This window comes from Macaca thibetana, chromosome 2 (assembly GCF_024542745.1).
Source record: "Macaca thibetana thibetana isolate TM-01 chromosome 2, ASM2454274v1, whole genome shotgun sequence".
Classification (NCBI taxonomy): domain Eukaryota; kingdom Metazoa; phylum Chordata; class Mammalia; order Primates; family Cercopithecidae; genus Macaca; species Macaca thibetana.
Genome location: NC_065579.1, coordinates 82,914,843 through 82,942,747, shown reverse-complemented (window position 1 = coordinate 82,942,747; position 27,905 = coordinate 82,914,843). Strand labels below are relative to the sequence as shown.

The window sequence follows — 27,905 nt, the reverse complement described above, 5'->3', positions numbered from 1 at the left end:
GATCAAACCAGCCACAACTTTTCCTTAAGTCAAAGCCTAATCCAGAGCAAGGCCGTTAACTCTTTTCAATTCTATGAATATTGAGAGAGACAAAGATGCTGCAGAGGAGAAGTTTGAAGCTAGCAGAGGTTGGTTTAAGAGGTTTAAAAAAGAAGCTGTGAAGCAGCAAGTGCTGATGGAGAAGCTGCTGCAAGTTCTCCAGAAGATCTAGCCAAGATAACTGATGAAGGTGGCTACACTAAGCAACAGATTTTCAATGTAAACAAAAGAGTCTTATAATGGAAGAAGATGCCATTTAGGACTTTCACAGCTAGAGAACAGAAGTTAATGCCTGGCTTCAAAGCTTCGGGCTGACTCTCTTGTTAGGAGCTAATACAGCTGGTTAACTGCAATGGCAGGTTTTGAGAGGACTGACTCCAAATCTGAAAGAAGTTCTATTGTGGGTAAAATGCTATCAAATAGTATCACATGCTGCAGAGAAATCTTTCATGAAAGGAAGGGTCAATCAATGTGGCAAACTTCATTGTCGTCTTAAAGAAATTGCTGTAGCCAGTCTAACGTTACTTCAGCAACCACCAGCTTGATGAGTCAGCAGTCATCAACACTGAGGCAAGACCCTCCACCAGCAAAAAGATTACAACTTGCTGAAGGCTTGGATGATCATCAGCATTTTTTAGCAGTATTTTTAAAGTATGTACATTGTTGTGTTAGACATAAAGCTATCACACACTTTACAGATGACAGTATAATGTGAACAGAACTTTTATATGCACTGGGAAACCAAAACATTTGTGACTCTTTTGTGATTTTTGCTTTAGTACAGTGGTCTAGAATCAAACTCACAATACCTCAGAGGTATAGCTGTACTTCAGTCTCAACTTCAAGGTGACTATCTCAGAGAGGTCTTTCCTGAAATATATATATATATATATATTTGCTTTTCCCCACAAATCCTCAGTTAGTTATTCTTAGCTCACTATTGTTTTTCCTTCCTGGCACTTAACATGATTTATACAGCTGACCCTTGGACAATATAGGGGATAGGGGCACTGATCTCCTGTACAATTGAAAATCCATGTATAAATTTTGACTCCCCAAAAACTTAACTACAAATGCCTACTGTAGACTGGAAGTCTTAACAGAAACATAAACAGTTGATTAACACTTATTTGGTACATATGTACTATATACTATATTCTTGGAATAGAAAGACAGTGAAAAGAAAACGTCATTAAGAAAATCGTAAGAGAAAATTCATTTATAGTACTATACTGTGTTTACTGATACTGTACATTGATGCTGTCTTTTGGCCAGGCATAATGGCCCACACCTGTAATCCTAGCACTTTGGGAGGTAGCGGAGAGAGGATCACTTGAGCTCAGGAGTTCGAGACCAGCCCAGGCAACATAGTGAGACCCCATCTCTCTCTCCTGTTTTTTGTTTTTTGAGATGGAGTCTCACTCTGTTGCCCAGGCTGGAATGCAGTGGCGCAATCTCGGTTCACTGCAACATTTGCCTCCCGGGTTCAAGCGATTCTCCTGCCTCAGCCTCCCAAGTAGGTAACAGGCATATGCCACAACGCCCAGCTAATTTTTGTATTTTTAGTAGAGATGGGGTTTCACCATATTGGCCAGGCTGGTCTCGAACTCCTGACCTCGTGATCCACCTGCCTCGGCCTCCAAAAATGCTAGGATTACAGGCATGAGCCACTTACCCAACCTCTTATTAAAAAAAAAAAGTTTGGCTGGGCGCGGTGGCTCACGCCTGTAATCCCAGCACTTTGGGAGGCTGAGGTGGGTGGATCACCTGAGGTTTTGAGTTCGAGACCAGCCTGACCAGCATGGAGACACCCCATCCCTACTAAAAATACAAAAATTAGCTGGGCATGGTGGCGCATGCCTATAATCCCAGCTACTCAGGAGGCTGAGGCAGGAGAATTGCTTGAACCCTGGAGGCGGAGGTTGCAGTGAGCCAAGATCGCTCCACTGCACTCTAGCCTGAGCAATAAGAGCAAAACTCCATCTCAAAAAAACAAAAACAAACAAACAAAAGTGTATGTTGTCTGTTTACAAGATGAGTTGTCTGTCTGAAATAAGGGCAACTGCAACTGCAGACCTCAATATATGGTACACATCAAGCAATTCAACTTTTTGCCTGTAATCTCATGACTTTTCTCTACTTCTTGAGAGCACCTCCAGCATCACTAGAGGCTCTCCTCACAGGCTTCATAGTGTTATTCAGTGTTCACAGTATTGCACTAACCATGACGAAAAATATGCAAGAACTGACAGAGATCACTTTTTACTGCAATAAACAATTTACTGAAGTGATGAAGTGCTCATGTAGAGATGATCAGCATTACACAGCATTTCTGTTTGTTTGTTTTGTTTTGTTTTTTCAGACAGAGTCTTGCTCTGTCGCCCAGGCTGGAATGCAATGGCGTGATCTCGGCTCAATGCAACCTCTGCCTCCCGGGTTCAAGCCATTCTCCTAACTTAGCCTCCCAAGTAGCTGGGATTACAGACACATGCCACCACACCTGGCTTTTTGTATTTTTAGTAGAGACGGGATTTCACCATGTTGGCCAGGCTGATCTTGAACTCCTGACCTCAGGTGATTCACCCGCCTCGGTCTCCCAAAGTGGTGGGATTATAGGTGTGAGCCACTGCGCCCAGCCTACATAGCATTTTAAGTGTATATCTGCAACGCTTGAGCTTACTACAATAGCAACAGGAGGTGGCTATGAAATTATTACAGTAGTACAGTATGTACTACAGTTAATTTTATGCAGATACAATTTAATATTGCATCTTTATGTATTCTGCATTTCTCTTGACTATGAGTAGTACCATGTATGGTCTGTGTTTGTGTGTGTGTGTTTTGATAAATTTTAACTTTTTATAATAGATTTGTGTATATTTTATGGTCGTAAATGATAAAATAGACTTGTATCTACATATATTTTATGGATTCATGACATACCTAACTTCAGTTTTTTTTTTAATACTTCTAGGCTATGTAGTTTGTCTCCAAGTATTTTCAAATTGTCACAAATCTCCAAAAAATTTTCCAATGTATTTATTGAAAAAAATCCACATATAAGTAGATCAGTGTAGTTCAAATCCACGTTGTTCAAGGGTCAACCGTAATCTTATATTTCTGCTTTTATCTGCTTAATATCTATTTTCACCATTAGAGTGCATACTCAGCGAAAGTCTGTTTAGTTCATGACTTTATTACCTAGTGCCTTTCCCAGTGCTTTACACAGAGTTGGCACTCAATAAATATTCGTTAAATGAATGAAGGCTTTAAAAAAGCAGAGTTGCAGTAAAATATTAGCATACAGAGAACTTAATTATATTGCAATATTGGTCCTAGAGCTCACAGTATCTATGCCAGTAAAATACATGGATCCTTTTCCATAAAGAAAGTATGTACCTAAATCCACAGATTATGACTGACACTTAATAAACTCAGTGATTTGCCTTACCAGTCCTGCGTGGGAATAGCTAAATCCTGCTTCTCGGGACACAGACCAATTGGCATGCTCTTCAATCACTGACATATCTGGGAACTTTACCACACTGCTGAACCAGTCAAACTCCAACTCTAAGCATGGAGTTTCCTAAGAGATGGAAGAAAAGCTATTATATATACATAAGAGAGAAGGCTTGACTGCCACTATTAGAGTCAATATAAATTAGACTGTCATCTAATTTATGACAATAAAAACCTTACTTTATTTGGATTTGATCCAGTAACACCAATAGGGTTCAGCAAATCTTCTAATCCATGAGGTACTGGCCAAAGATTCAAAGCCATTTTTCCAGATACTAGAGTGTCTGTGTAATCAAACAAGTTTATATTTCCCCATGCCAATGGACAGTGTTCCTTAAAAAACAAAGAAAAATACTCACTAGTCTAAACTATAAAACACATTTCAAAACACTTTTCTTCGCCAGAAAGGAAAATTCAACAATCATCTCTATAATAATGGGAATATAATATCTAAAAAAAAAGTTGATTTTTCAAAGCTTAAGCCCGTTCTTTCCTTTTTCCCCATTTGAAATTACATGTATTTTAATTATAAACAGAAAATATGAACCAAAGCAAGCATGAGATATTTGCATACAATGCCTGTTATATAGTCACTTTGCATTTTTAAAAATGGTATCAATAAGAACTCAAAACATATTCATCATAAATTAATTCCTGAAGCTCTCCCAAGGTATTCTTCTATATTTGTTAAAAATTTAAAAATAGGTTTGATTTATTAATATTTTCTTAAATAAAAAATAACATCCATTTTGTCAAAAAATTCAATCAGTGGTATAATCAGGAGTTTTTAAAGGTAAACATAATTCATGGGAAGGGGAACATCACACACTGGGACCTGTCGTGGTTGAGGGGAGCGGGGAGGGACAGCATTAGGAGATATACCTAATGTAAATGACAAGTTAATGGGTGCAGCACACCAACATGGCACATGTATACATATGTAACAAACCTGCACGTTGTACACATGTACCCTAGAAACTAAAGTATAATAAAAAAAAGAAAAAAAAGATTTACTTTATTTATACATGTTTTATTTGTCAAATAAACATCTATCTTTACCTAAAAAAAATAAATAAATAAAAAAAGATAAAGGTAAACATAATTGTTCCTTTTGAAATACTTTACCTCTTTAGCACCCTTTCGGCCTTTAACAGAGCAAATGGAAAGGCAAAGTCGAGCAGCACGAGGAAGGTCAGGAATGTATATATCATAATTCAGCCATTCATTCCACCTATGTAAAATTTTAAAGAAAAAATAATGTATCAAAAAAAGTCTTCATCCAAAGTATATAAATGACTCCTACAAATCACCAAGAAAAAGATCAACCAAACGACAAACAGGCAAGAGACTGTTTGGAAAGGCACTTTATAAGATCATATTCAAATAGTTAAACACGAAAAGGGAGTCATTATTAGTCATACAGAAAATGAAAATGAAAATCTTATGGAGATATCACTATACATAAGAATGGCTAAACTATAAAGACTGATGATGCCAAGGGGTGGTAAAGTCATGCAGTAATAGGAAATTTCATACACTAAAGAGTATGGGGGTATAATTTGTTACAACCAATTTGGAAAGCATAATCAAATAAAAGTGAGCATATGTATTCCCTGTGACCCAGCTCCAATTCTAGGAATAAAACCACAGAAATGTGTGCATTTGTTAAAAGCAGAAGACATGGGTATTTATTTACTTTGTGACTGAACTATACAACTATGGTTTGTATACTTTTATGCATGTATGCTATATACGTCACTAAAAAACTTATTTATATTTATAATATATACATAATATAAATACATATTATGAATATATATTATTTATATATATGTAATTTTGCTCATAAAAGTCAAATAGAAAAGGAAAACTAAACAAGGTAAAATGAGATTTCCTATTATGATTATATTTAGTTACTTTCATACATAATATAGTTTTATCCAAAGGAATCCACTAATCTAAATAAATCAGTAGGTAAATAAAGTGATGGATACATAAAGTATTTGAATTGAAGAATAATTATTTTATAAAAGGTAATAAAACTTCACATTCATAAGGGAAGAATAAAACACTGCTACAAAAAGTGAACAAGATAAAAAAATTATTCAAATTTTAATGACAAATTTCCTCAATTTACTGGGTGCTACATGTGAAATTATGTCTTTGTCTTTGTAAAGAACCACATACAATAAACAGTTTTGTATTTTAAAATAACATTACAATAACGGATAGAGTATGGGCTCAGAAATCAGACTGGAGTAGAATCTTACTTCCCCTTTTTCACTAACTATGTGACCCTTGCTTTGTCTTTTGCCTCCTCTATGAAATGGGACTAATAATAGTACCTACCTTCATAAAGCTGATAACTATCTCATAAAATTAAATGAGATAACACAAGCAAAGGAATTAGAATAGCAACTGGCCCACGATAGAAGCTCATATGTTAGACAGTAACTTTAAAAACTTTTCAAATGTCTTCTTTATCATTCTGGTCTAATCTTGATTATAAATAAAGTAATTCTTAATCAACAATAAAACAGTATAAAAATTCTATTTTTAATTAGCCAAACTAAGTAATAAACTTCATCAGTGAAATAAGTTCCATTTATTCTAGTATTTTTGCTCAAGTATGGACAAAGATTATTTAAAATATGGTCTATTTATAGAAAGAAGACACATTTAAAGTGGGGAAATTTGGCAAGAATTCTAAAGGTAAAAGAAACAACAAATGTTATTATTATTATTATTTTTTAGAGATAGGGTATTATGTGCCCAGGCTAAAGTGCAGTGGCTATTCACAGGCATGACACAGTGCATTACAGCTTTGAACTCCTGGGCTCAAGCGATCCTTGCCTCAGCCACCCTTAGCCTCCTGAGTATCTGGGATTTCAGATGCATACTACCATGCCCAGTAATAAACAGAATTGTAGAAACACATAGAGAAAAATGTTATGGGACTTAAGTCCACAATGATTTAAAAAAAATTAGGCCGGGTGCGGTGGTTCACACCAGTAATCCCAGCACTTTGGGAGGCCAAGGCGAGCGGATCACCTGAGGTCAGGAGTTCAAAACCAGCCTGGCCGATATGGTGAAGCCCCATGGGTACTAAAAATGCAAACATTAGCTGGGCATGGCGGTGGGTGCCTGTAATCCCAGCTACTCAGGAGGCTGAAGGAGAGGTTGCAGTGAGCTGAGTTTGTGCCATGCACTCCAGCCTGGGTGACAGAGCAAGACTCTGTCTTAAAAAAAAGAAAGAAAAAGTACCAGACTTTTTATTACTCCGAAATCTTTAGAAGTGCTCATAAATTAATAAGTGTTCTATACTCTTTCTAAGAGAGCTATGTCCTACCAATCTACTTGTTCAGCCTATGCTAACAAAATAAAGCATGTTTCTCTTTTCTTCTAAAGTTCATCCATCCCACAACACAGAAACACACACACATATACACACGCTCAATTAAGTTCTTTGTTTCTAGAAAATGGTTGTGTGTGTGTATATAGTCCAAATTGATTCTGATTTTGGGAGATACTCATAACATGAAGAAATCATAAAGCATCTAATTTATCTAGCATAAAGGAAGCAGATTTGAAACAAATAGTAAGAATTTTTAAAATCTACTTTTCTATCTTTTTAATAACTTCATATTCACTTATCTGATTTTTTGTTTTTGTCAGCACAGAAAAGTTTAAGAAGTTTACTTACATTTTCACACTACTACCATAAATACTTCACCTTTTAGACTACAGAATGCTTAAAGACAAATACAGACCCTTCTAAATAGCTATTTTACTAAAATTTCAACATTTTAATCATATATTATTAAACAAATTTATCTTTTACTTTTTTTTTTGAGTCAGGGTATCACTCTGCCCCCCAGACTGGACTGCAGTAGTACGATCATGGCTCACTGCAGTCTCAACCTCCCTGGGCTCAGGTGATCCTCCCACCTCACCCTCCTGGGTAGCTGGGACTATAGTTACACACACCACGATCCCAGGCTAATTTTTTGTATTTTTGGTAGACTGTGTTTTGCCATGTAGCCCAGGGTGGTCTCAAACTCCTGGGCTCAAATGATCCATCTGCCTTGGCCTCCCGAAGTGTTGGGACTATAGGCATGAGCCACCACGCCCAGCCTATCTTTTACTTTTATAAAGCTAGTTTAACTTTTGGTACGTGAAACAGCTAGCTAGGATAATTCTATCCAGTATTATTCTGGGGTCTTTGCTTGGGGCTTGTTGAACTCCTTGGATTGATAGGTTTATAGTTTTTACCAAATATGAAAAAATTCTGGCTATTATTTTCTAAAATGTTGTTTTTCTTTTCCTCCTACAACCACCCCACTAATCAGTGTGAGGCATACGGTATGAGTGGGATATAAACTCTTGTTTTGACAAGAATTTAAAAAGATCCTGGCCGGGCATGGTGGCTTATGCCTGTAATCCTAGCACTTTGGGAGGCCGAGGTGGGTGAATCACCTGAGGTCAGAAGTTCAAGACCAGCCCGGCCAACATGGTGAAACCACTCTCCACCGAAAATACAAAAAAATTAGCTGGGCGCAGTGGCACGTGCCTGTAGTCCCAGCTGCTCGGGAGACTGAGGTAAGAGAACTGCTGAAACTTGACTGTACTCCAGCCTGGGCCACAGAGTGAGGCTTCGACTTAAAAAAAAAAAAAAAAAATCCTGAAGTTGTTTGTTGTCACAATCTCATTTCTGACCTGAATGATATGCTTTTTGACCTACAATGGTTTATACAGGCTGAGGAACTATCTTCCTTCCCTGTGGCAGACAAGGCTACCATCTCTTTGAACTTTACGTAGGCTCTAGAAGGGTGGCAATCTTTAGCAACAAGACCAGAACTTTTTCTTGAATGTCTTAGAACTCAGTCTAACTTCATTATGAGATTTACTTCAGGAGGAGTCACTAGTTAGCTCTATTGTTATTTTATTATAAAGTCCAGTAACAATTTGAGTTCTCTTGAAATATTACTGCTATTATATTCAGGGGTACTCTTATTCCAAAATGAATCTACAGAGAGAAGCAAAGAAATGCAGGATAGTGAGCTATTGGATTATACTACTTTTTATTTCTTCATCACATCCAGGCAGTAATAATTTAAAATCCTCCCCATAACTCCCTCTCCCCCTAATAAATTAATTTGCTCCCAAAGACCCTTTATTTGAATGTCATAAATATCTATTCTTGGGAGTGATTTGAAGGAAACTGCCTCAGGGTAGTTTGGTTATGGAGTTGTTTGCCAACTCTTACTTCTCCTTCATGTGAATGATGATGGAGACAGGAAAAGAATAAAATGCTAGGTTTTTAATCTAATGTGGGGAATCATTAGCATAAAATTGTAACCATACTCTGCTCTCTCTTTGATACAATGAAAAGAGACAATCAGAAACTATTCTGATAAAACTTTAGACAGAATCAATAAAATAATCCTGTGACTGATACTCATTTGACAGAAAGTCTTGCTGGTCTATATATACATTTCTGGTTAATTTATTAAAATATAGCTTGTATAAAGCTAATGATGAAGTATAAAAAATATACTTTTTTTTTGAGATCAGATCTCACTAAGGCTGGAATGCAGTGGCACGATCATAGCTGACTGCAGCCTGGAACTCCCAGGCTCAAGCAATTCTCCTGTCTCAGCCTCCCTAATTCCCTAATGGCTGGGACTACAGGCACGTGCCATTGTGCCTAATTTTTTTTTTTTTTTGAGATGGAGTCTCGCTCTGTTGCCCAGGCTGGAGTGCAGTGGTGTGATCTCAGCTCACTGCAACCTCAGCCTCCCAGGTTCAAGAGATTCTCCTGCCTCAGTCTCCCGAGTAGATGGGATTACAGGCACCCACCACCCTCTGGCTAATTTTTTAAATTTTTAGTAGAGTTGGGGTTTCACCATCTTGGCCAGGCTGGTCTCAAACTCCTGACCTTATGATTCACCCGCCTCAGCATCCCAAAGTGCTAGGATTACAGGCGTGAGCCACCGTGCCTGGCCGGTGCCTAGCTAATTTTTAAGAAAAACTTGTTGTAGAGATGGGGTCTTGCTTTGTTGCCCAGGCTGGTCTAAAAAAAATACTACTTTTATTGATCACACTGCTAAACACTAATATAACCTTTGGAAATATAAGTCTATATACTTCCTCACCTGGGATTGGAACAAGGTACTCTTTGAGTGTTCACATTGTCACATAAGGGTTCTCCTCCATGGTAGATACCTGTTCGAACATAGATCTAAAAGAAAAAAGTATGTATTTACTAATGTATACACTCAACATACACATATGCACACACTAGATAGAATCAAATATAAAACCACGGAATTTTTGTTCAGATATAGCTTGGCTCTCCTTTTCTTCACATATATAATAAGTTAATACTGATGTAGAGTCTTCACCAAAATTAGTTGCTGCCTTCATCCACTAATAACAATGGAGACGTCAGACTACTAAAACATAAATATAGGTCCACAATCCCTTTAAGGCAGGTATGTAATTCAGAGCTTCCATATTTTAGAAAGCTAAATTAGTAAACATACTTAATAAATACTACTTCCTTAGCTGATGAAGCAGTACCTCATAAAGACATTAATATTTCTTTAATAAGATACATGAATATTTATACTAAGTGGGGTTAATAAAGATTATAAAAACCCTCACTTAAGGTTGGCTCAGGTCTTTCTGCCAAATGAATTCTGTAAAACTTTTGATTTTAAGAGCTAGAATTGTGAATATTAGAATTATTAACAAAGGACTGTGAGCTGTATAATAGCTAAGGTAGATGGAAGCTCAAGTAAAATTCATGATATATTTTTACATTCGGAGATTTGGGTGTTCTCCTAACCATCTGAAAACATACTACAGGTCAACAGATTACTGCATAGTTCAAGAAAAAGGTTATATAAAATAAATTCTATAAAATAATAAGCATTAGCATTTGACTTTACCTTATCAATGTCTCGAATATTTACATTCACATAGGTCGCACAAAGAATTTTTATTCTGAGTGCACTATTTATAACCCAAAGGGATTTTGTAGATGTTTCTCCATTCATATATGGTGTAGCTGTGGAAATGCGTCTGGAATAAGATGGCATTGTAAAACAGTCCATTGGCAGTTGAGAATAAAGGCTTTCTTTAGCCATCAACATCAAATTGGGCATCCTCCCAAGCATTATACAGCTTCTTATATACTGTAAGAGATTAAGGGGGCAAGCCATTTCCTGTAAGATTTTTCATTTTAAAAGTAACATGTAAGAGTATTATGAGAATGTACATATTAATCTGCAAAGGCGATAAACATTATAGACCACATTTATTAGTAGTTGCTATAACATTTAAAATACTAACATTTAGGATTTAGGTTGAAGCACAAGATCAACCAAACACTTCTGAATATAAATTGCATAAAGAAAAAAATTAAGGTCAACTTTTGAAACTATAGTTCTACCCTTAACTGGAGGCCAAAAAAGGAATTAAAAACAAGGATCATGGGATACTCATTATGAAAACATTGTATTTGGTAACAGAAAAGCAGTACCACTTAGGACACCTCTGTCATTCAATCTATTAAGTCATATTGATGTCCCATCCAAAGGCTGCTGTTCACTTGCTTTTTTGTCCAAATGTACTGAAAAACATTAGCTTTGCTAAAATTAAAACAAAAAAACACAAATAGTAGAGACCAGTAATATTATGGATAAATATTTACAAAAAATACTAAATACACTGGTCTGAATTTCGAAATGGTAGTTAGGATAGAGATTTTTAATATAAATGTTACTGTATACGCATTATTTTCCTACCCATAAGCCCCACTAGACAATAAGCAACCTGAAGGCCAGGACCAAGTTTTATTTGGTATTGTAAATTAGTACTTGACATATGCTTGGCACAAACATAGTTGCTTCTTATAGGTATTTATTTAATAAATAGAAAAAGAGAGTAGGAAAGTACCAATAGAATATCTTAACAGTAGGTCATGGATTTTTTGAAATGTCTATTTCAATCCATTCCAGGGTCACTGGTTGGAGGGGATAAAAATCACGAAATAGGCTGGGCATAATGGCTCATGCCTATAATCCAAGCACTGTGGGAGGCCGAGGTGGGAGGACTGTTTGCGCCCAGAATTAGAGACCAACCTGGGCAATATAATGAGACTTTGTCTCTAAAAAAAAAAAAAAAAAAAAAAAAAAAAAAATTTTGCTGGGCATGGTTGGTGGCACATGCATGTGGTCCCAGCCACTTAGGAGGCTGAGGTGAGAGGATTGCTTGAGCCTGGGAGGTTGATGCTGCAATGAGCCATGATCATACCACTGCATTCCAGTCTGAGAGGCAAAGCGAGACCCTGTCTCAAAAAACAAACAACAACAACAACAACAACAAAACCCATGAAATAGCTATATTTGGGAGCTAGAGTAACTGCCAACATTTTCAGCCTCTCAAATGAATTAATCACAGAATTAAAAGAATAAACTTACAAATGGTATTTACTAATATTACTTATCAATAAGTATATTCTAAAAATACAGATACTTGGTTGGGCACGGTGGCTCATGCCTGTAATCCCAGCACTTTGGGAGGCCAAAGCGGGTGCATCATGAGGTCAGGAGATCAAGACCATCCTAGATAACACGGTGCAAACCCTGTCTCTACTAAAAATACAAAAAATTAACCAGGTGTGGTGATGCGCGCCTGTAGTCCCAGCTACTCGGGAGGCTGAGGCAGGAGAACGGTGTGAACCTGGAAGGCGGAGCTTGCAGTGAGCCAAGATCATGGCACTGCACTCCAGCCTGGGCGACAGAGCGAGACTCCATCCCCGCCTCAAAAAAAAAAAAAAAAAAAAAAAAAAAGATACTCATCCTCAATGTGATTACTTTTTAAATTAAAAATTAGTATTTTGAAACTTGTTACTCACCTTATACTGACTCAGAGGATATTTTTCTAGGAAGTATTCATCACATCCACACACTTTTAAAATATACTTGCCCTGATATTCTAAAACACAGAGTTTTAGCTGTTCAGAGGATAGCAACATACTTCGAGTTTTTTTCCTGATTGCTTCAGCAATTACTTGTTCTGGTACACAGTCATGGTTGATTTTCAGAGTATACTTCTGCTTGTCATTATTTGGAGAAACTATTACCCAAATCACCACTATTATTTGCCCTATAACAGGAAAACATTATTAGATGCAATCACCATATCTCTTTCATTTTTCAAGGGAAAAATTTCAACAAGTGTGCACTATCATTACTTTATCCATATCAGAAATGCTTTTTAATCAGCCAATTAAAACTAGGTAAATATCAGTAGAAATAGAAAATGTTCATATCTGAGCGGGCTGCCAGACCATTCCCAACTCTCATGTTTTATGACAAGCACACAAAACTGTGACAAGTGGGTCACAAGTATCTGAGACCAAACTAATTTCCATTCTAAACTGTATGACATTACTGCATGGGTACTGCCCCTGTGAACAGTGATTCATGATGGTATCAAAGGTTCGACAGTGCCTAAGGTGAAAGAGTTTCTGGTAACCATGGGAAGTAAAGAAAGAACCAACGGAGGCTTAAAGATGTTGAATTAGAATGACAGAAAATGTGAGGGAGGAAAGGTAAGAAAATCAAGAGGGGAGAGGAAATGGATTGTCTAATTTTCTCCTTTTAAGATTAACTAAGCCAAGAGGCCAAAAAAAAGAAAAGAGAAAGATGGAGAAAATGGGAAGACAAACTATGTAGAGAGGCTTGGGTGTTCACAGTAAATTTCTTTCAAGTTGTCTATATGTTGAAAATTTTTCACAAAAAATGCTGGGGAAAATGAAAAAAGCATTTCACTTAAAAATATATGCTAGAATAGAATTTTGAAAGATCTTATGTTGCATTAAACTACTTTGAAAAATACGGATAAAATAGTAATAAGATGTCTTAACTTAGTCTACTGATAGAATTTGATATTTAATAGTGTGTGTGAGTTAACTCAAACTGATAATTTTACTTTGTTACCCTCAAAAATACAGACATTTATCTGATACAATGACATGTATTTCGAAAACAATACAGTTTAGTTTCCTGTTCACTTAATTCTAGAAACTGATACATTAAATGTCAAAAATCTACCTATATATTATCACTCATGATCAGAATTACTGCATTTAATATTTAGGAAAATTACTTATTTTTTTCTGGTGTATTTATGATATGTAACAACAAGAATGTATAAAGTTCTCCCAAAATTTCATGAAATGTTTCTATTTATACTTGTTTTTATTTATGAAAAGATAATCAGCTCTAATTCTGAATCCTAAAAAATAGTAAATTTCAAACTCATACTTCTTCCGCTTTATAGACAATTTACCAAGAAATCAGTATCATATTCATACAAAAATTCAACCAATAAATATTGATTGTACACAATTTGTATTTAGCACTCAACTATGTCTTGTCAGTATAAGCAGTCCCTGCCTTCAAGCAGCTTACTATCTAGCTGGAAAAAAAAAAAACCAAAAAAGACTATACAAAGATTTAGGCACAGGTAGAAGACTGCACTATAGTAACAGATTAGAGTAGATTAGTCATTTTCTTACCTTTATCTAATTTATTATATATGTGCTTTGGCAATTCTGGCGAAGATTCTACATTTGGAGGATAGACATACATTGCTCTACTATGAGGTGAATTGAGATCCCTAAGATCCACAGCTTCTTTACAAACATTCAGAATATTTCTTCGGAAGTCCTGTACTTCTGGATCTTTAACCATATCAAATTCACACACTGGCATGCCAATAGCAAAACCTTTAATAAAATTACATAAATAATATAACATTCTATTACATACATAGTATGAACATGTTTTTTTACAAACAGGGAACTCTGTAGATTTGGAAGATCACAACAGAGTAAAAAAAGTACCTCTAGGTGAAAAAAAATTTTTGATGAATGCATATATATTAAGAGTTGATAAAGTCCCAAATATTTTTAATACATAAAAAATAATATATTCAGCAATTTAGAGCAAAGGCAGCAAACATTCCTATCAATCATTTTTAAAAGAATAACAAAATTGAGATATAACAAATCTAAGTCATCCTCCAAATGATATTTCTTAAAACCTTATGGAATAATATCAAGGTGTTAAAAATAGTTCCATAGTTCGACAGTAAAACATACTTTAGATTTATAATGATTTTTATTTAGAAAGCTATTTAAGATTACAAAGGGATTGGTTTAAACAGAAATATTTTAGTAAGAGACAACAGTTAAGCTTCATAGTGATTTGCATTTTAGAATAGGATACTGTATCATACCAATTTCTCGATTGAGGATCTTTTCTTCACGGTTGCCTACTGGTTCAATTACTTTTAAAAAGGGTTGAAAAAGCCGAAGGTCACAAAGTCGTCTTGTTTCATCAAAAAATTCTTCCCTTTCTGCTTCTTGGGTAACACTTACGAAAATGTAAGAAGATTCATCTTGAAGAAGTTGATGGAGGGGGTATTTTCTTGCTTCTTTAAATAGTTCATGCTTTATGGTTATTAATGTAGCCTCACGGAGGCATTCTAAAGTCACTATCATTCCATTTGGTAGTAAACATTCTACTAGGATTCTTGGGGGCATCAAGTGGATGCCCCACAGTTCACCTGATGATGGTCGTGGAGGCATTGTTCTGATTTTTTGCAGGTTTTACATATAAAACTACTTTAAGGAATTAGACGTATGGTTGTCCCAAAGCAGAAACCTAAATCAAAGAAGGAAAACGTAAGTTAAAAGAGATACAACTACAGAATACATTTGTAACATTGCTAAAATGTAAAAACTAATTTTCCATGGTTTGACGTGATTAGGCTAAGTAGTAATAATTCATCTTAAATATTTTAATCAAGACTGTTGCTCTAAATTAGGCTATAAAGAATTTATTTCAGCAGAGATTAGAAAAACCACTTGTATTTAATTAAATTTAATAAAGTAATTTAAGAAAACATTATATATATTTGAGTGGATTTTCTAAGTCAGGTTTCATCAAGCCAGAAATAAGGCTATGGGAAGAATGAAAAGTAAGCTGCAATTCAACCCAAAATTCCCGTTGCATATCACCTTTATTATTCTCTTCTATCTTATGGAACAACAGAATTTAGGCCAGAAAGAATCTTTAGATCATGGGTCCACTGCTCTTATTTTAAAATAAGTAAAACCATGCCTAGAGAAGTCAAATCCTTTTCCTTTTTCACTCTCTGCCCTCATTTCACTCTCTGCCTCATGTAATAATGAGAAATTTTATGGCTTAGTCTTTTCTTTCTTAAATCAATCTTTGTAATTTTCCTTTTTCTTTTTGTGTTGATTCTTATCTAGGTGATATCTTAGACATTCTGTTCTTAAAGTATGATTTAGGTATATATTCACAATATTAGAAAGTGTCATCAATGATTTTTCCTTGAAGTATGAGGATGAATTTGTAATGATCTACCTACTTTCTCAAATAACCCAGTCCTAACACTTCTGACTGAAATGAATCTACACGTAAATAAGATCCATGACTCTCTTTGTCAGTGCCATGTTCCAATCAGTTTGTAATATTTTAAAAACTATTAAGTATTAATTATGAGTTGAAGGCCCTTAATTTTTTAAGACATCAACAATCCTGGGGGTCTTTTAGAAGATATTATCAAAATCCATAAAACACAAGTTTACTTCTTGCTGTTTATATTTTCTTTTATTCAGTGAGTGAAACTGTAAGAGTATATCAAAAGGCAAAGTGAGAGATACCAAATAAGAAAAAAAAGAAAGTTAAGCTACAGAAATGAATCAAAAAGGCCCAGATAATCTACTATATTTGATTAGTCTATCAGGACTTGTAGGTAACAGCTATAAATGACACTGCTTATGCACCAAAAGTGCATTGGTGCTATCCCCAGGACTATGTTGGGTGTGGGAATCGAATGATGAATAATATAGACATGGCCCTTGCCTTCACAAGACAAAGCAAAGAATATGAAGATTATGTGTATGCTGTGTGTGGGGTAATTAAATTCACACTTACAAAACAGAATAAATGCTATCCTGGAGAAGTGCCAGGTTCTATAAAAGCACATAACACGGTCATAAAGTTTGGGGTGGGAAGGTTTCCCATAGTAGGTAACATAAACTTAATCCTTTAAAGATAAGCGGCCAGGCGCAGTGGCTCACATCTCTAATTTCAGCACTTTGGGAGGCTAAGGTGGGTGAATCACGAGGTCACGAGTTCGAAACCAGCCTGACCAACATGGTGAAACCTCGTCTCTACTAAAAATACAAAAATTAGCTGCATGTGGTGGCACATGCCTATAATCCCAGCTACTCAGGAGGCTGAGGCAGGAGAATCGCTTGAACCTGGGAGGCAGAGGTTGCAGTGAACCTAGATCGCTCCACTGCACTCCAGTCTGGGTGACGGAGTGAGACTCCATCTCCAAAAAAAAAAAAAAAGGTAAGAGTTGAACAAACACAAGAAAGAGGAGAGGAAACCTGCCATCCCTTACTCCTCTCTCCATCTCACACCAATCAACATCTAACCCATGAACAAGCTTCATTAATTCTCTATTCTGTCTACACTCTTTCAAATACCACTCTGTGGTATTTGGGCTGGTCATCACTATTTCTTTTCTGGACCACTGCAAAGGCCTAAATGGTCTCCCCGAATCTATGCCTGCCCCCTATAATCCATCTCCCCTCATAGCCAGAGTGCCTTAAAGAGAGCGAGAGGGCCTAATTTGATTATACATTTATGCTGTACCAATTCGTGGTTGCAAACAAATAATTATGGTATGCTTCAGAGTTATAACATATAAAGGATGTGAAGAGTAGGAATAGCAGAAATTTTTAGCCTTTTTCCCACCCACAGAAATACAGAAATTAACTGGAAACAATGAAGAATGTAAGAAAATTATTTTTTGATAGTTGAAACTATTTTTCTTCAAACTTATAAAAGAGATCCACTGAACTTATAATATTTAAAATAATTGTCCTATTTCCTACATGTAAAAAATTTCATTGGCTAGTAAAAAGACCAGATGGATCAATCTGTATGAACAATTATAGAAGTGACTTAAATTTTTTTAAACCTACAAAAAATTTGAAGAATGCAAGGAAAAATGCCAAATGACTACTTTTAAATGACATGCCTGCATAAAAAAGTTCAAATGAAAACAAAACCAAAACCACAAGCCACACAAAAACAGCAGCTGTGTTTATGATTTTTCTCTGCTGAATGGCACTGACAGGTCTCTATTATGAAACTACTGGAGCAACTATTTTATATAATAAACAACAACCCACAGGGAACCCTCATATGTTCCCTAAGTATTACTAAGAAAGAAGCCTAGTTAGTATAGTAGACAGATCACTGGTTTTATTCCTTATTCTACAGTAGTATATTTATGGGTAATTAACTATTAAATACTCAAGACACACCCTTTTCATTAAGAGAATAAATGTGATTATGGTAATAAAACACTTGTTGATCCTGGAAGGCAGGCACGGGTTGACATTCTGGTAGACAGAATGACAGCCTTTTTATTTGTCAGATGGTTATTTGTCTTCTCATGCCAGGTCTTATTCTGTACAAACCATTACCCCCGGGTTCACATAAAGTGTAGAAGTGGCAAATGGAACTAACATTTGTTTTTTGAGTATGTACCATGTACTTGGGTGGGCAGTAACTCTATTGAGGAAGATATTATCATTTTACATATGAGAAAACTGAAGATCAGAAGTGAAGTCACTTGCCTCCAATACATGGATTTTGAATCCAGGTCTAGATTATTTTAAAGCCCATACTATAACCATGCTGTTATTTGGGTTTCAGTTATGGCCAGGCAATATTCACCGGTAGTGAATAAGAGAATGAGCTCTAATTTGAATCTACACTAGATTCAAATTTTGGCCACCTTAGTCACTAGTTGTATGGCCTCGGGTAGTTTAGTTCATCTCACTGAATCTCATTTTTCCCATTTGTTAAATTGGGATAATAATGGCATCTACTTCATTGAACTGTTGTGAAGATAGATGAGGTGATATATGAAAAATACATAAGCACAGAGATCAGCACACAGTAAGCACTTAATAAATGTTAAACATTAGTAATAAACTTGTAAAGTATTACCAACATTATCTTTTCAAGCTTATTAGGAATTATACACTGCTGGCACCAGATGGGGTAAGAAAAGGTTTTCGGAATTTTTTTTTTTTTTTTAACCAAGAAGGCAAGTAAATAAGGAGCTTCATAAAGAAGTTATATTTCAAGTGCTAATACCTGAAGGTAGCAAGGCTCACACACAAGCCTGGAAGAGTACCGAGTGGCTCAGATGCCGGTGCTTTCCCAGCTGCTTCCAGTTCCCCAGATTCCCAGGATTCCTATTGAAATGTTATAGCTATCTACAGCTTAGGTGTTGGGAATCCCTTGTTATCTCTCTCTACCCTGTTTTTGTTGAGAAGTACCTGCTTAATGTCAGTCTCAAGGCTAAGTATGGTACAAAAACAAAGGTTAAAAAGATGCTTTCCCTTCTGTAGTTAAGGGCCTCATAGTTTACTGGGGAATGACTTTAACAATGTGATAATTGTTACAAGATAGAATATGAACAATGGAAAAGCCTGAGGAGATTAGGGAAGGCTTCAGAGAGGTAAAGTTTCAGTTGAATATCATAGATTAAAAATTTCACAGAGAGGGTATGGCCTGAACGTAAGAGAGCCTATAGAAGGGTGTTCTAGATTGCCACAAGAGAGTGTGTATAAAGTCAGACCATGAAAGAATGCGGCCTCTTCCTAGCAATACAAGCTATTTTTATTACTTGAGTCTAAAGTGCATGGGAACAGGTGGAGTATGTGACAAAGAAGGAGAGGTGAAAGGTAGGTAGGGGCCAGATGTAAAAACATGTTAGAGTTTGAATTTTATGTTGTACACTGTTAGTAAAAAGAAGACTCTGGGCTGGGGGCTGTGGCTCACACCTGTAATCGCAGCACTTTGGGAGGCTGAGGCAGTAGGATTGCTTGAGCTGAGGAGTTCCAGACCAGCCTGGACTCAAGACCCCATCTCTACAAAAAAAAAAAAAAACAAAAAAACAAACAAAGTAGCCAGGTGTGGTGGTACATGCCTATGGTCCCAGGTACTCAGGAGGCTGAGGTGGGAAGATCTAAAGCCTGGGAGGTCAAGGCTGCAGCAAGCCATGATGGCGCCACTGCATTTCAGCCTGGGCAAGAGCGAGACCCTGTCTCCAAAAAAAAAAAAAAAAAAAAAAAAAGTCTCTTAAGTATTTCGAGCTAAAAATGACATGATGCTTTTAAAATGATTTTTAAATTCTCTCAGATTTCTTTAAAAATTGCTTTTCAAGTGTAGGTTATAATCAAATGAACATTAAAGTGTAAAAATTACATATTCTCAATTGTCTAGAGAAAAATCCCTAAAATTAAGAAATCAGAATATAAAACATTTTAAATAAAAGGGCCTTTAGACTACAGAAAAAATTAAATACTGATAAAGAAGATGGAATTATTAAATTTAAAGCAATAGAGGGGGATAAATCACTATAAAATTATGCAATCCTAATGTAGTTTGGAGGTTTGAGGTCACAGAATTAAAAACGTATTTACTAAAAATAAAACACTTTAAGGGTCAAGAAACCAGTCTATTGAGGTTTTGAGTTCAGAATGCCAGGACTAAAGATTCATGTGCATATTGACAAATCACTACTATCTGGAAGTCTTAAGAGTAAATAAATTGGTTTTGCTTATCCTAATTTTCTATATATCGAAATAAGTTATTTCAGTTTGAAGACTGTTCAAAATAGAGCAGTCCTATTTTCTTAGAAGTGTGTGCAGGTGCACCATTCACAATTTACCTTTTTGATGAATTACAGTCCTCATCATAAGCACCAATTACTGGGCTATACTAAAACACAAACAGCAAAGCTCTTCAGGATTATTGAGAAATTTGGTGGAGAGTTGGGGGTACATTTTTGGTCCTAAAACCAACAACCCCAGGTTGCTGAATGCCTCCCATTTCTTTGTTTTCTAGCAGTCAATGGTCACTTCTGAGCGAAGGCCAACCTGCCTGATATAGTAGCATCTCCTTCTTCTAGTCAGCATTGACATGTGACCACCATTTTACAAACTATAAACTAAAGGCCAACAGACCAAAAGATAATACAAGAGGCTCTGCTGTATGACCTTAGGAGCACAAAATATGTGACAACGGATGCCTCGATCATCAGAGATTTTTGTTTACTTCTTTCTTCTGGTGTTAAAATTACTGTTAAAAGTTACTGTGCTTAGGAAGGAAGTACTTAAACATCTTCAGAAAGCCTGAACCTGCGTTAACTTGTTGGTATGGACTGGGTCTGCATCAGCAGTCCAATTGGGTAGACAGTACTACCCAGCAGAAGTAACGATACCTTTAAGAACAACATAAGTAGCAGAAATAAAGAGTAAAAAACAGTATCAGATTCTCCGTTGTCATTTGACTTTTATACTGGAAAGTTTCTTAATTCATTGGGCAATTCACTATTTTGAACACTTGATGCGTACTCTTTTAGACCAAGAAGATAATGATATCTTGACAGCTTGATTTTCAATCCCTAAATTGAAAGACTTTCTCTATTTACATTAGAATTCTGTTTCTAGATTTCATTATTTAAGGCAAGGATGGTCAAAGTAAGACCCACAGGCCAAATCCAACTCACCACTTGCTTTTGTAAATAAAGTTTTATTGGAACACAGGTAACAAACTGTGTTTATATAATGTCAATAATACTTTTGCACTGCAACAACAGAGTTGAGCAGATGCTATAGAGACCATATGGCCTGCAAAGCCTAAAATATTACTATCTGGCATTTTGCAGAAAAAAACTTTGCTGATCCCTGTAATGTATAAGAATTACCTGGTACCAACTGGATAAGTGCCCAGTGGCTAAGTTATCCCAAGCCCTGCCTCTGCAAACCACAGTCCTGCAGTGTCAACCTAAGTTCTTTAAGCCATTAAGTTAAAATCTTGAAATAGCAAAGTATCTCAGAAGTGATTTAAGTGGGTACTTTCATTGCTAGGAGCTTACTACCTGATAGGAAACTTTTTGTGGAGTAATTCTGAAGTTATCCCTAAACATTGTTACTCTGAAATTATCTTGTTCATTCCCTCAGTTCTGCTTTCTCTATCTCATCACATACTTGAAAGCTATTAGACTTTCCCCTGGGTCTTTTTCCGCCAATTCCTTCAACCATAACTCAGGCAAGATAGTTTACCATCTCATTTTTGCCATTACTGGATATGCCCTTTTGCTAATATTCATCTCAAAATGTGGCAATGAAAATCTTGTACAATATTCTGGAGTCAGTATTTCCAAGGCAGAGTACAGAAAACTATTACTTGACTATGGATTACCAGTCTCTATAAATAGAGCCTAAGACGTTTTCTGGCTTAATTACTTTAAAATATGCAAAAAGTATATTTTATATATTTCAGTTCAGGTTTCAATTTCAAAAGTGTATTATGTTTAAAATACTTATGTTTTTAGGCCAGGCATGGTGGCTCATGCCTGTTATCCCAGCACTTTGGGAGGCCGAGGCGGGTGGATCACCTGAGGTCAAGAGTTTGAGACCAGCCTGGCCAACATGGTGAAACCCTGTCTCTACTAAAAATACAAAAATTAGCTGCGCACAGTGGTGGGTGCCTGTAATCCCAGCTACTTGGGAAGCTGAGGCAGGAGAATTGTTTGAACCTGGGAGGCGGAGGTTGCAGTGAGCCAAGACTGCGCCATTGCACTCTAGCCTGGGCAACAAGAGCGAAACTCCATCTCAAAACAAAACAAAACAAAAAAAACCACCAAATACTTATGTTTTTAAAACATTGATATTGTATCTGCATTAAAAAGTCATTAAAAATAAGAAAGAAAGCTATTTTGAAGCATACCTCAGCACAATGGCACAACTGGCAGCCCGATCAATGCAAACAGCCACAATTTGCTAAAATAAGCAGCTTGTATTTTCTAGTTATTTATGTTCCACAAATATAGAAGCTGTTTAAATGTTTGCTGAATGACCAACAGTTTGTAAAACAAGTTTTACCCATACTTTTAGATATATGTTGACAAAATGTTTTCCACTCTCATTCTTAGATAGAGCCAACAGGAAAAAAATAGTTTTGTGGCTAACTCAGTTACATCTCTTTATTTGCTCATGTTAGGGGTCAGGAAACTACACCCCAAAGTATGATGCTTTGACATGATGAGTTCTTTGAACTAAAAAAGTAGCAACAGAACCAAGGTCTGACATTCCCGTGTACCTCTGTCTCTCCATCCTCTTCTCTCCTAAAGTGAAGAAAGGGCTTTCTCTGAAGTTTCCCTTATCAAGAGGGAAGTTTCTCCACAGAAGAGGAGACTAGAGGTCTGCACACCCAAGACACCAGGCCCATACAGACTTTTCACCTAGTCTTCTGAGGGCTACTACCTGAGAGACTTTATCCACACAGCAAGACAATTTTTGTTTGCAGTGCAGTTCTTCCCCTCACCCTCCAGGAGCCTTAAGCCATATTTGTTTCTGTAGCTAAAAGTACTATTTAAGCTTCAGCCCTCTGGCCCTTATCTGAGTCTCATACTTTGTAGGACCCCTATGCATACGCATACGATACATTTACATACCTTTTCTCCTGTTAATCTGTCTACTGTCAGGTTTATTTCTCAGACCCAAATACTGAGCCTCCAGACCAGAGAGAGATGGTTCCTTCACCCCCCTACAACTCATTAACTAGGAGGAAAAAAAAAAAAAGCTTTTCTGATTTTTAAATTACCAAATGAATCTTTAGGCTGATTTGGAACAGAACAAAACTTCCCTCTTCATTTGCTACAGAAACAACATGATTCAAATCTGGGTTAATAATTCGATGGTCTTATTACTGCAGTTGAAACTTACTTTAAATATTTCTAGAGTCAGTTACTCCCTTTTTAAATGTTACCACAGCCTTTTATATGTATTTCTATAACCATACCTCAACATACTCATTAAAATTATCTATAGTTATGTTTGACCTCCTATTAGGCTACGAACTTTTTCAGGACAGGGTCTTTTATGTGGGGGGTTGTGGGAGGGTGTCACTATAATCCTAGAGCATAGAAGAGCAGGTAGAAAAACTAAATTGTTTAAATTACTACAGTGAAAATGTAACAAGCGCCTAACAAAGAGAGACAGCAATAGAAATAGTAAGAAATGGATGGTTAAAGAAAAATCAAAAGCACTCAGAGACTCAAATTTGGATTTGAGGGATAAGAAGCATAATTTTAAACAAATTTCACTATAGTAGAGATGCATGGGAAGCAAGTATCCTTCAGTACAATTTTCTGGACCCCAGTTAGGGCCTCTAAAATTCTCTTCCTCTAAGAGTCACTGAGCTGTTTCTGGAGTGAGTCCAAAGGGACAGCTGTAATATATACTAGCTCTGGAAGGATGCATATTATCCATTTCTTTCAAAGTGCTGTCCCTTCACCGACCTTTAAAAGCTGGCCATGAGAAAACAGATTTAACTCACACTTTTAGAGTGACCAAAAGACCTTTACAACTTCAGGGTGGAAAATCAAGTTCTCATCACTAGTATGCAAAAAATTTAAATTCCTTTAGTGAGGAACTGCAATTCATTTTCACTATTAAATTCATATTTATAGTGCTAAGAAACATGTTATAAAAATACATTTCAGAGACTTAATGAACTATATAAGACAAGGGTTTCCTAATATGAGGCCCATGAATGGATTTAGAGAGGATCTGTGCTAACACATTTTTTTTTAATGACAAATAATTAAGGCTTAGGTGAGTAATATTTATAGCAACGTAGACTTCTGATTATCAGTAAATGTGACCAAGGTGGGTTAAAAGAATCCAGTTTGAATAGCAAAATCAAATGGTAAAGAACCATTAATGAAGTACAGATTAATACTTGGTTCTTAGATTATTAAAGCATGAATTTTAAATTTCGTATTTTATAAAAAGAAACCATACCAGATACTGAAACGTGTAGTCACTAATTTTCTCAATTTGATTTTTATTTTTTGATTTTTCCTTTTTTTTTTGAGATGGAGTCTTGCTCTGTCACCCAGGCTGGAGTGCAGTGGCATGATCTCAGCTCACTACAACCTGTTTACTGGGTTAGAGCAATTCTCCTGCCTCAGCCTCCCAAGCAGCTGGGACTACAAGTGTGTGCCCATGCCCAGCTAAATTTTTTGTATTTTTAGTAGAGACAGGGTTTTGCCATGTTGGCCAGGCTGGTCTCGAACTCCTGACCTCAAGTGATCCGCCTATCTCATTCTCCCAAAGTGAGCCACTGTGCCCGGCATACTTGAATTTTAAAAATTCAAATTTTAGTGTGCACAAGGACAAATTAAAGTTTCTTAAAATATAAGCTCAAAATGTGACTAAACATTAATAAAGGTGAAGGGAAGATACGATTATGAGAAAAGGCAAATGTACTTAATGTGGAAAATGATATATATTTCATATTATACCATTTAATAGGATACAAATGATTCCACAGTGATAGAGTTTTCTACTAAATATTTCTTTTCTTATTTAATTATTTTATTTCTTTCTTTCCTGGGAAGAAGGTAGTCAAGGCAGATTATCACAGTTTCACATAAAAGCAGCAACAGGTAGTCAGATGTAAACCGTCATCCTCAGTTCCAATGACCCTAAATCAGGTAACACTGAAAATTCTGTTTACGTTTTCACATCAAGAAGACTGTATTTGGTAAATGATGATTTCAAAATACAGAACTAAAAGAATGACTACTATTCCAAATGGAAAAAAAATATATTAACATTTGCCTTTGGTTTTCTAGTAGTACAATACTTGGTCTCCAATTCTTTTATTCCTTTTTATTAACCAGCCCACCTTGTGACCAATGGCATGCACTGGTAAGACAGGTGGACAGAATTAGGGGTGTCTCCTGGCCAAAGAAAAGGACAAAAGCTAATCAAACCACAAAGAGAGCCTAACTAGTGACTTGAGCTTGTACACATCTTTAGCAACACCTGTAGCAAATGAATAACCAAGGAACCTGGAAACATTTTGGAAATCTCCAGATTTTTTTCAGCTATGGTATTATTTAATATACAGTAGCAAAGAGAACAATGTATATTAACAAATCTAATCCTAAGCAGAAATGGTCCAACCAGTATTTCATTTTAGTTGAGATCAGTGCACCATCATCCTCAATTCCACTGACCCTAGAGAGAACTCTCCAATTCTCAAGTCTTCCTTGTAGGCTCATTTGAAGGTAGTTTCCTTATTTGCAAAAGGTGAATAAGAACAGCTACTATCACAAAGTAATGTTATAATAATTAAATGAGGGTCGGGCATGGTGGCTCATGCCTATAAACCCAGTACTTTGGGAGGCTGAGGTGGGCGGATCACAAGGTCAGGAGATCAAGATCATCCTGGCCAACATGGTGAAACCCCGTCTCTACTAAAAATACAAAAAATTAGCTGGGCATGGTGGTGGGTGCCTGTAGTCCCAGCTACTCCGGAGGCTGAGGCAGGAGAATCGCTTGAACCCGGGAGATGGAGGTTGCAGTGAGCCGAGATCGCGCCACTGCACTCCACCCTAGGCGACAGAACAAGGCTCCATCCCAAAGAAAAACAAAGAGTTTAATGAGATAGTATACGTAAAGTCCTCAGCATAGTGCTTGGAACACAGAAATTCAATAAAGGATCCCTGTCTCTTATCTACTGGATCAATGTTATCTAAATGCATGTGTCCAGAAAGGGAAACAGAACTTTACTGTTTTAGGCTTGTTGTAAAGAGATGGTAGATATTATCTAGTTAGAACTCCTACACTTAGTAAAACACTATTTGGTTCACTGAAGCAACACTTAAAGGAAATTTGGTATCATATAGAAGGTAATTTTTTAAATTAGAGAAAAAAAAAACCACTTCCCTTATAAAATGACTATAAAGTAGCATCTTTTACATAAAGAGAGAAACAATCCTAAGGTATTTAAGTTTGGCAGCTGTATATCCATTTCAGGACCAACTGTATATACTGAAGACAGTGAAAATAGAAGTCTATACACCTGATTGCCTCAATGAAAATTTAACCAATGAGATCAATGAAGAGATCAACCTAGCAAGGAATTGTGGTCTAATATAAAGGAAATGCAAAATACGGAAGGATTCTTGAAATGTTACTGCAATTTCCTGCTAAGCAAACATTTCAGCTCCTGTGGAACTCAAAGAGAAAAGGTCCTGATGGTTTAACCTTTTACAACAAGTTTATAACCAAAACTATATTGATGATAACTAAAAAAATAGGGCTCATTTTTCTTTGTAATTCCCCTTTACAATGACTCACATCCCACATACTTCAGGAAGAAAATCCCTCTATGACTTGGAACTTCAAAGATGATGCTAACCACACATTGTTCCATTCTTGATTGATGGATTCATTAAAAAAAAAAAACTATAAAAGGGCTCTACTTTTCAACTTAAAGTCAATGTTAAAACCACCTCTCCTCCCTTTTTCTTCCAAAAGCCCAGGGCTTCACCAAAAGTAACTTCACTCTTTGTTGCCATAATGAAGCTAACACCATTCCGGACTTGGCTGACATATAAAATAGCTGTTTCCTGGCTGCTTGTGATCTAAAGAAAATGAAACAAAAGGGTACATTATCCAGGGCCCAGCTTGTTGAGTTCATTAAGAGTTTAAGAATATTTAGATTAACATCTTAATTAAATTAAGAACATCTATGTCATATTATGAAATATATATTTGGTATCTGTCCTCTCTCCTGGCACACAACTCCTAAATTCCTTGGAATCTCCAAAGTGTTAAGTGTCTTTCTGTATGCTAATAAGTTGACTGGTGGCTGGCAGCCCCTAGGTTGCTTCAGGATGAGGGTTGGTTACCAGAAAAACCAAGGCAAGATTAAAGAATTGGGGCTTTTAGTCCCACCCCTACCTCCACCCCTCCCCTCCTCACCACCTCCTCAGAGGAGAGAGGGGCTGAAGGTTAAGCAGATCACCAATGGCCAATTATTTAATCAATCATGCTACTTAATGAAGTTTCCATAAAAATCCAAAAAGGACTCAGTTCGAGGACCTTCTGGATAGCTGAACAAGTGGAGGTTCCTGGAAGGTGGCGTGCCCACAGAGGGCACGGAAGCTCCACACCCCTTCCCACAAGCCCTGTCCTATGCATCTTCTTCATCTGTATCCTTTGTGATATTCTTTATAATAAACCGAAGAATGTATTCCCCTGAGTTCTATGAGCTGCTCTAGCAAATTAATCAAACCCAAGGAGGGGGTCATGGGAACCCTGATTTATAGCTAGTCAGTCAGAA

The 27,905-nt window shown here is 36.5% G+C and overlaps 1 protein-coding gene across 4 annotated transcripts in view; it reads right to left on the bottom strand.

The window, feature by feature from the left end:
• PIK3CA (phosphatidylinositol-4,5-bisphosphate 3-kinase catalytic subunit alpha) overlaps positions 1–27,905 on the bottom strand; it is an 86,976-nt gene that overhangs the window by 21,036 nt on the left and 38,035 nt on the right. For 2 of the 4 annotated variants that reach the window (XM_050778307.1, XM_050778305.1), the window contains exons 2-9: positions 14,872–15,299; positions 14,150–14,359; positions 12,482–12,732; positions 10,512–10,757; positions 9,714–9,799; positions 4,684–4,789; positions 3,739–3,891; positions 3,491–3,625 (exon numbers count right to left, since the gene is read on the bottom strand). In XM_050778307.1, coding sequence (XP_050634264.1) covers positions 3,491–3,625; positions 3,739–3,891; positions 4,684–4,789; positions 9,714–9,799; positions 10,512–10,757; positions 12,482–12,732; positions 14,150–14,359; positions 14,872–15,223 — 1,539 coding nt within the window. In that variant the 5' untranslated portion in view covers positions 15,224–15,299. Of the gene's footprint in view, positions 1–3,490; positions 3,626–3,738; positions 3,892–4,683; positions 4,790–9,713; positions 9,800–10,511; positions 10,758–12,481; positions 12,733–14,149; positions 14,360–14,871; positions 22,940–27,072; positions 27,205–27,905 lie in introns of those variants that run through there. The other 2 variants (XM_050778309.1, XM_050778308.1) reach the window with 2 other exon arrangements.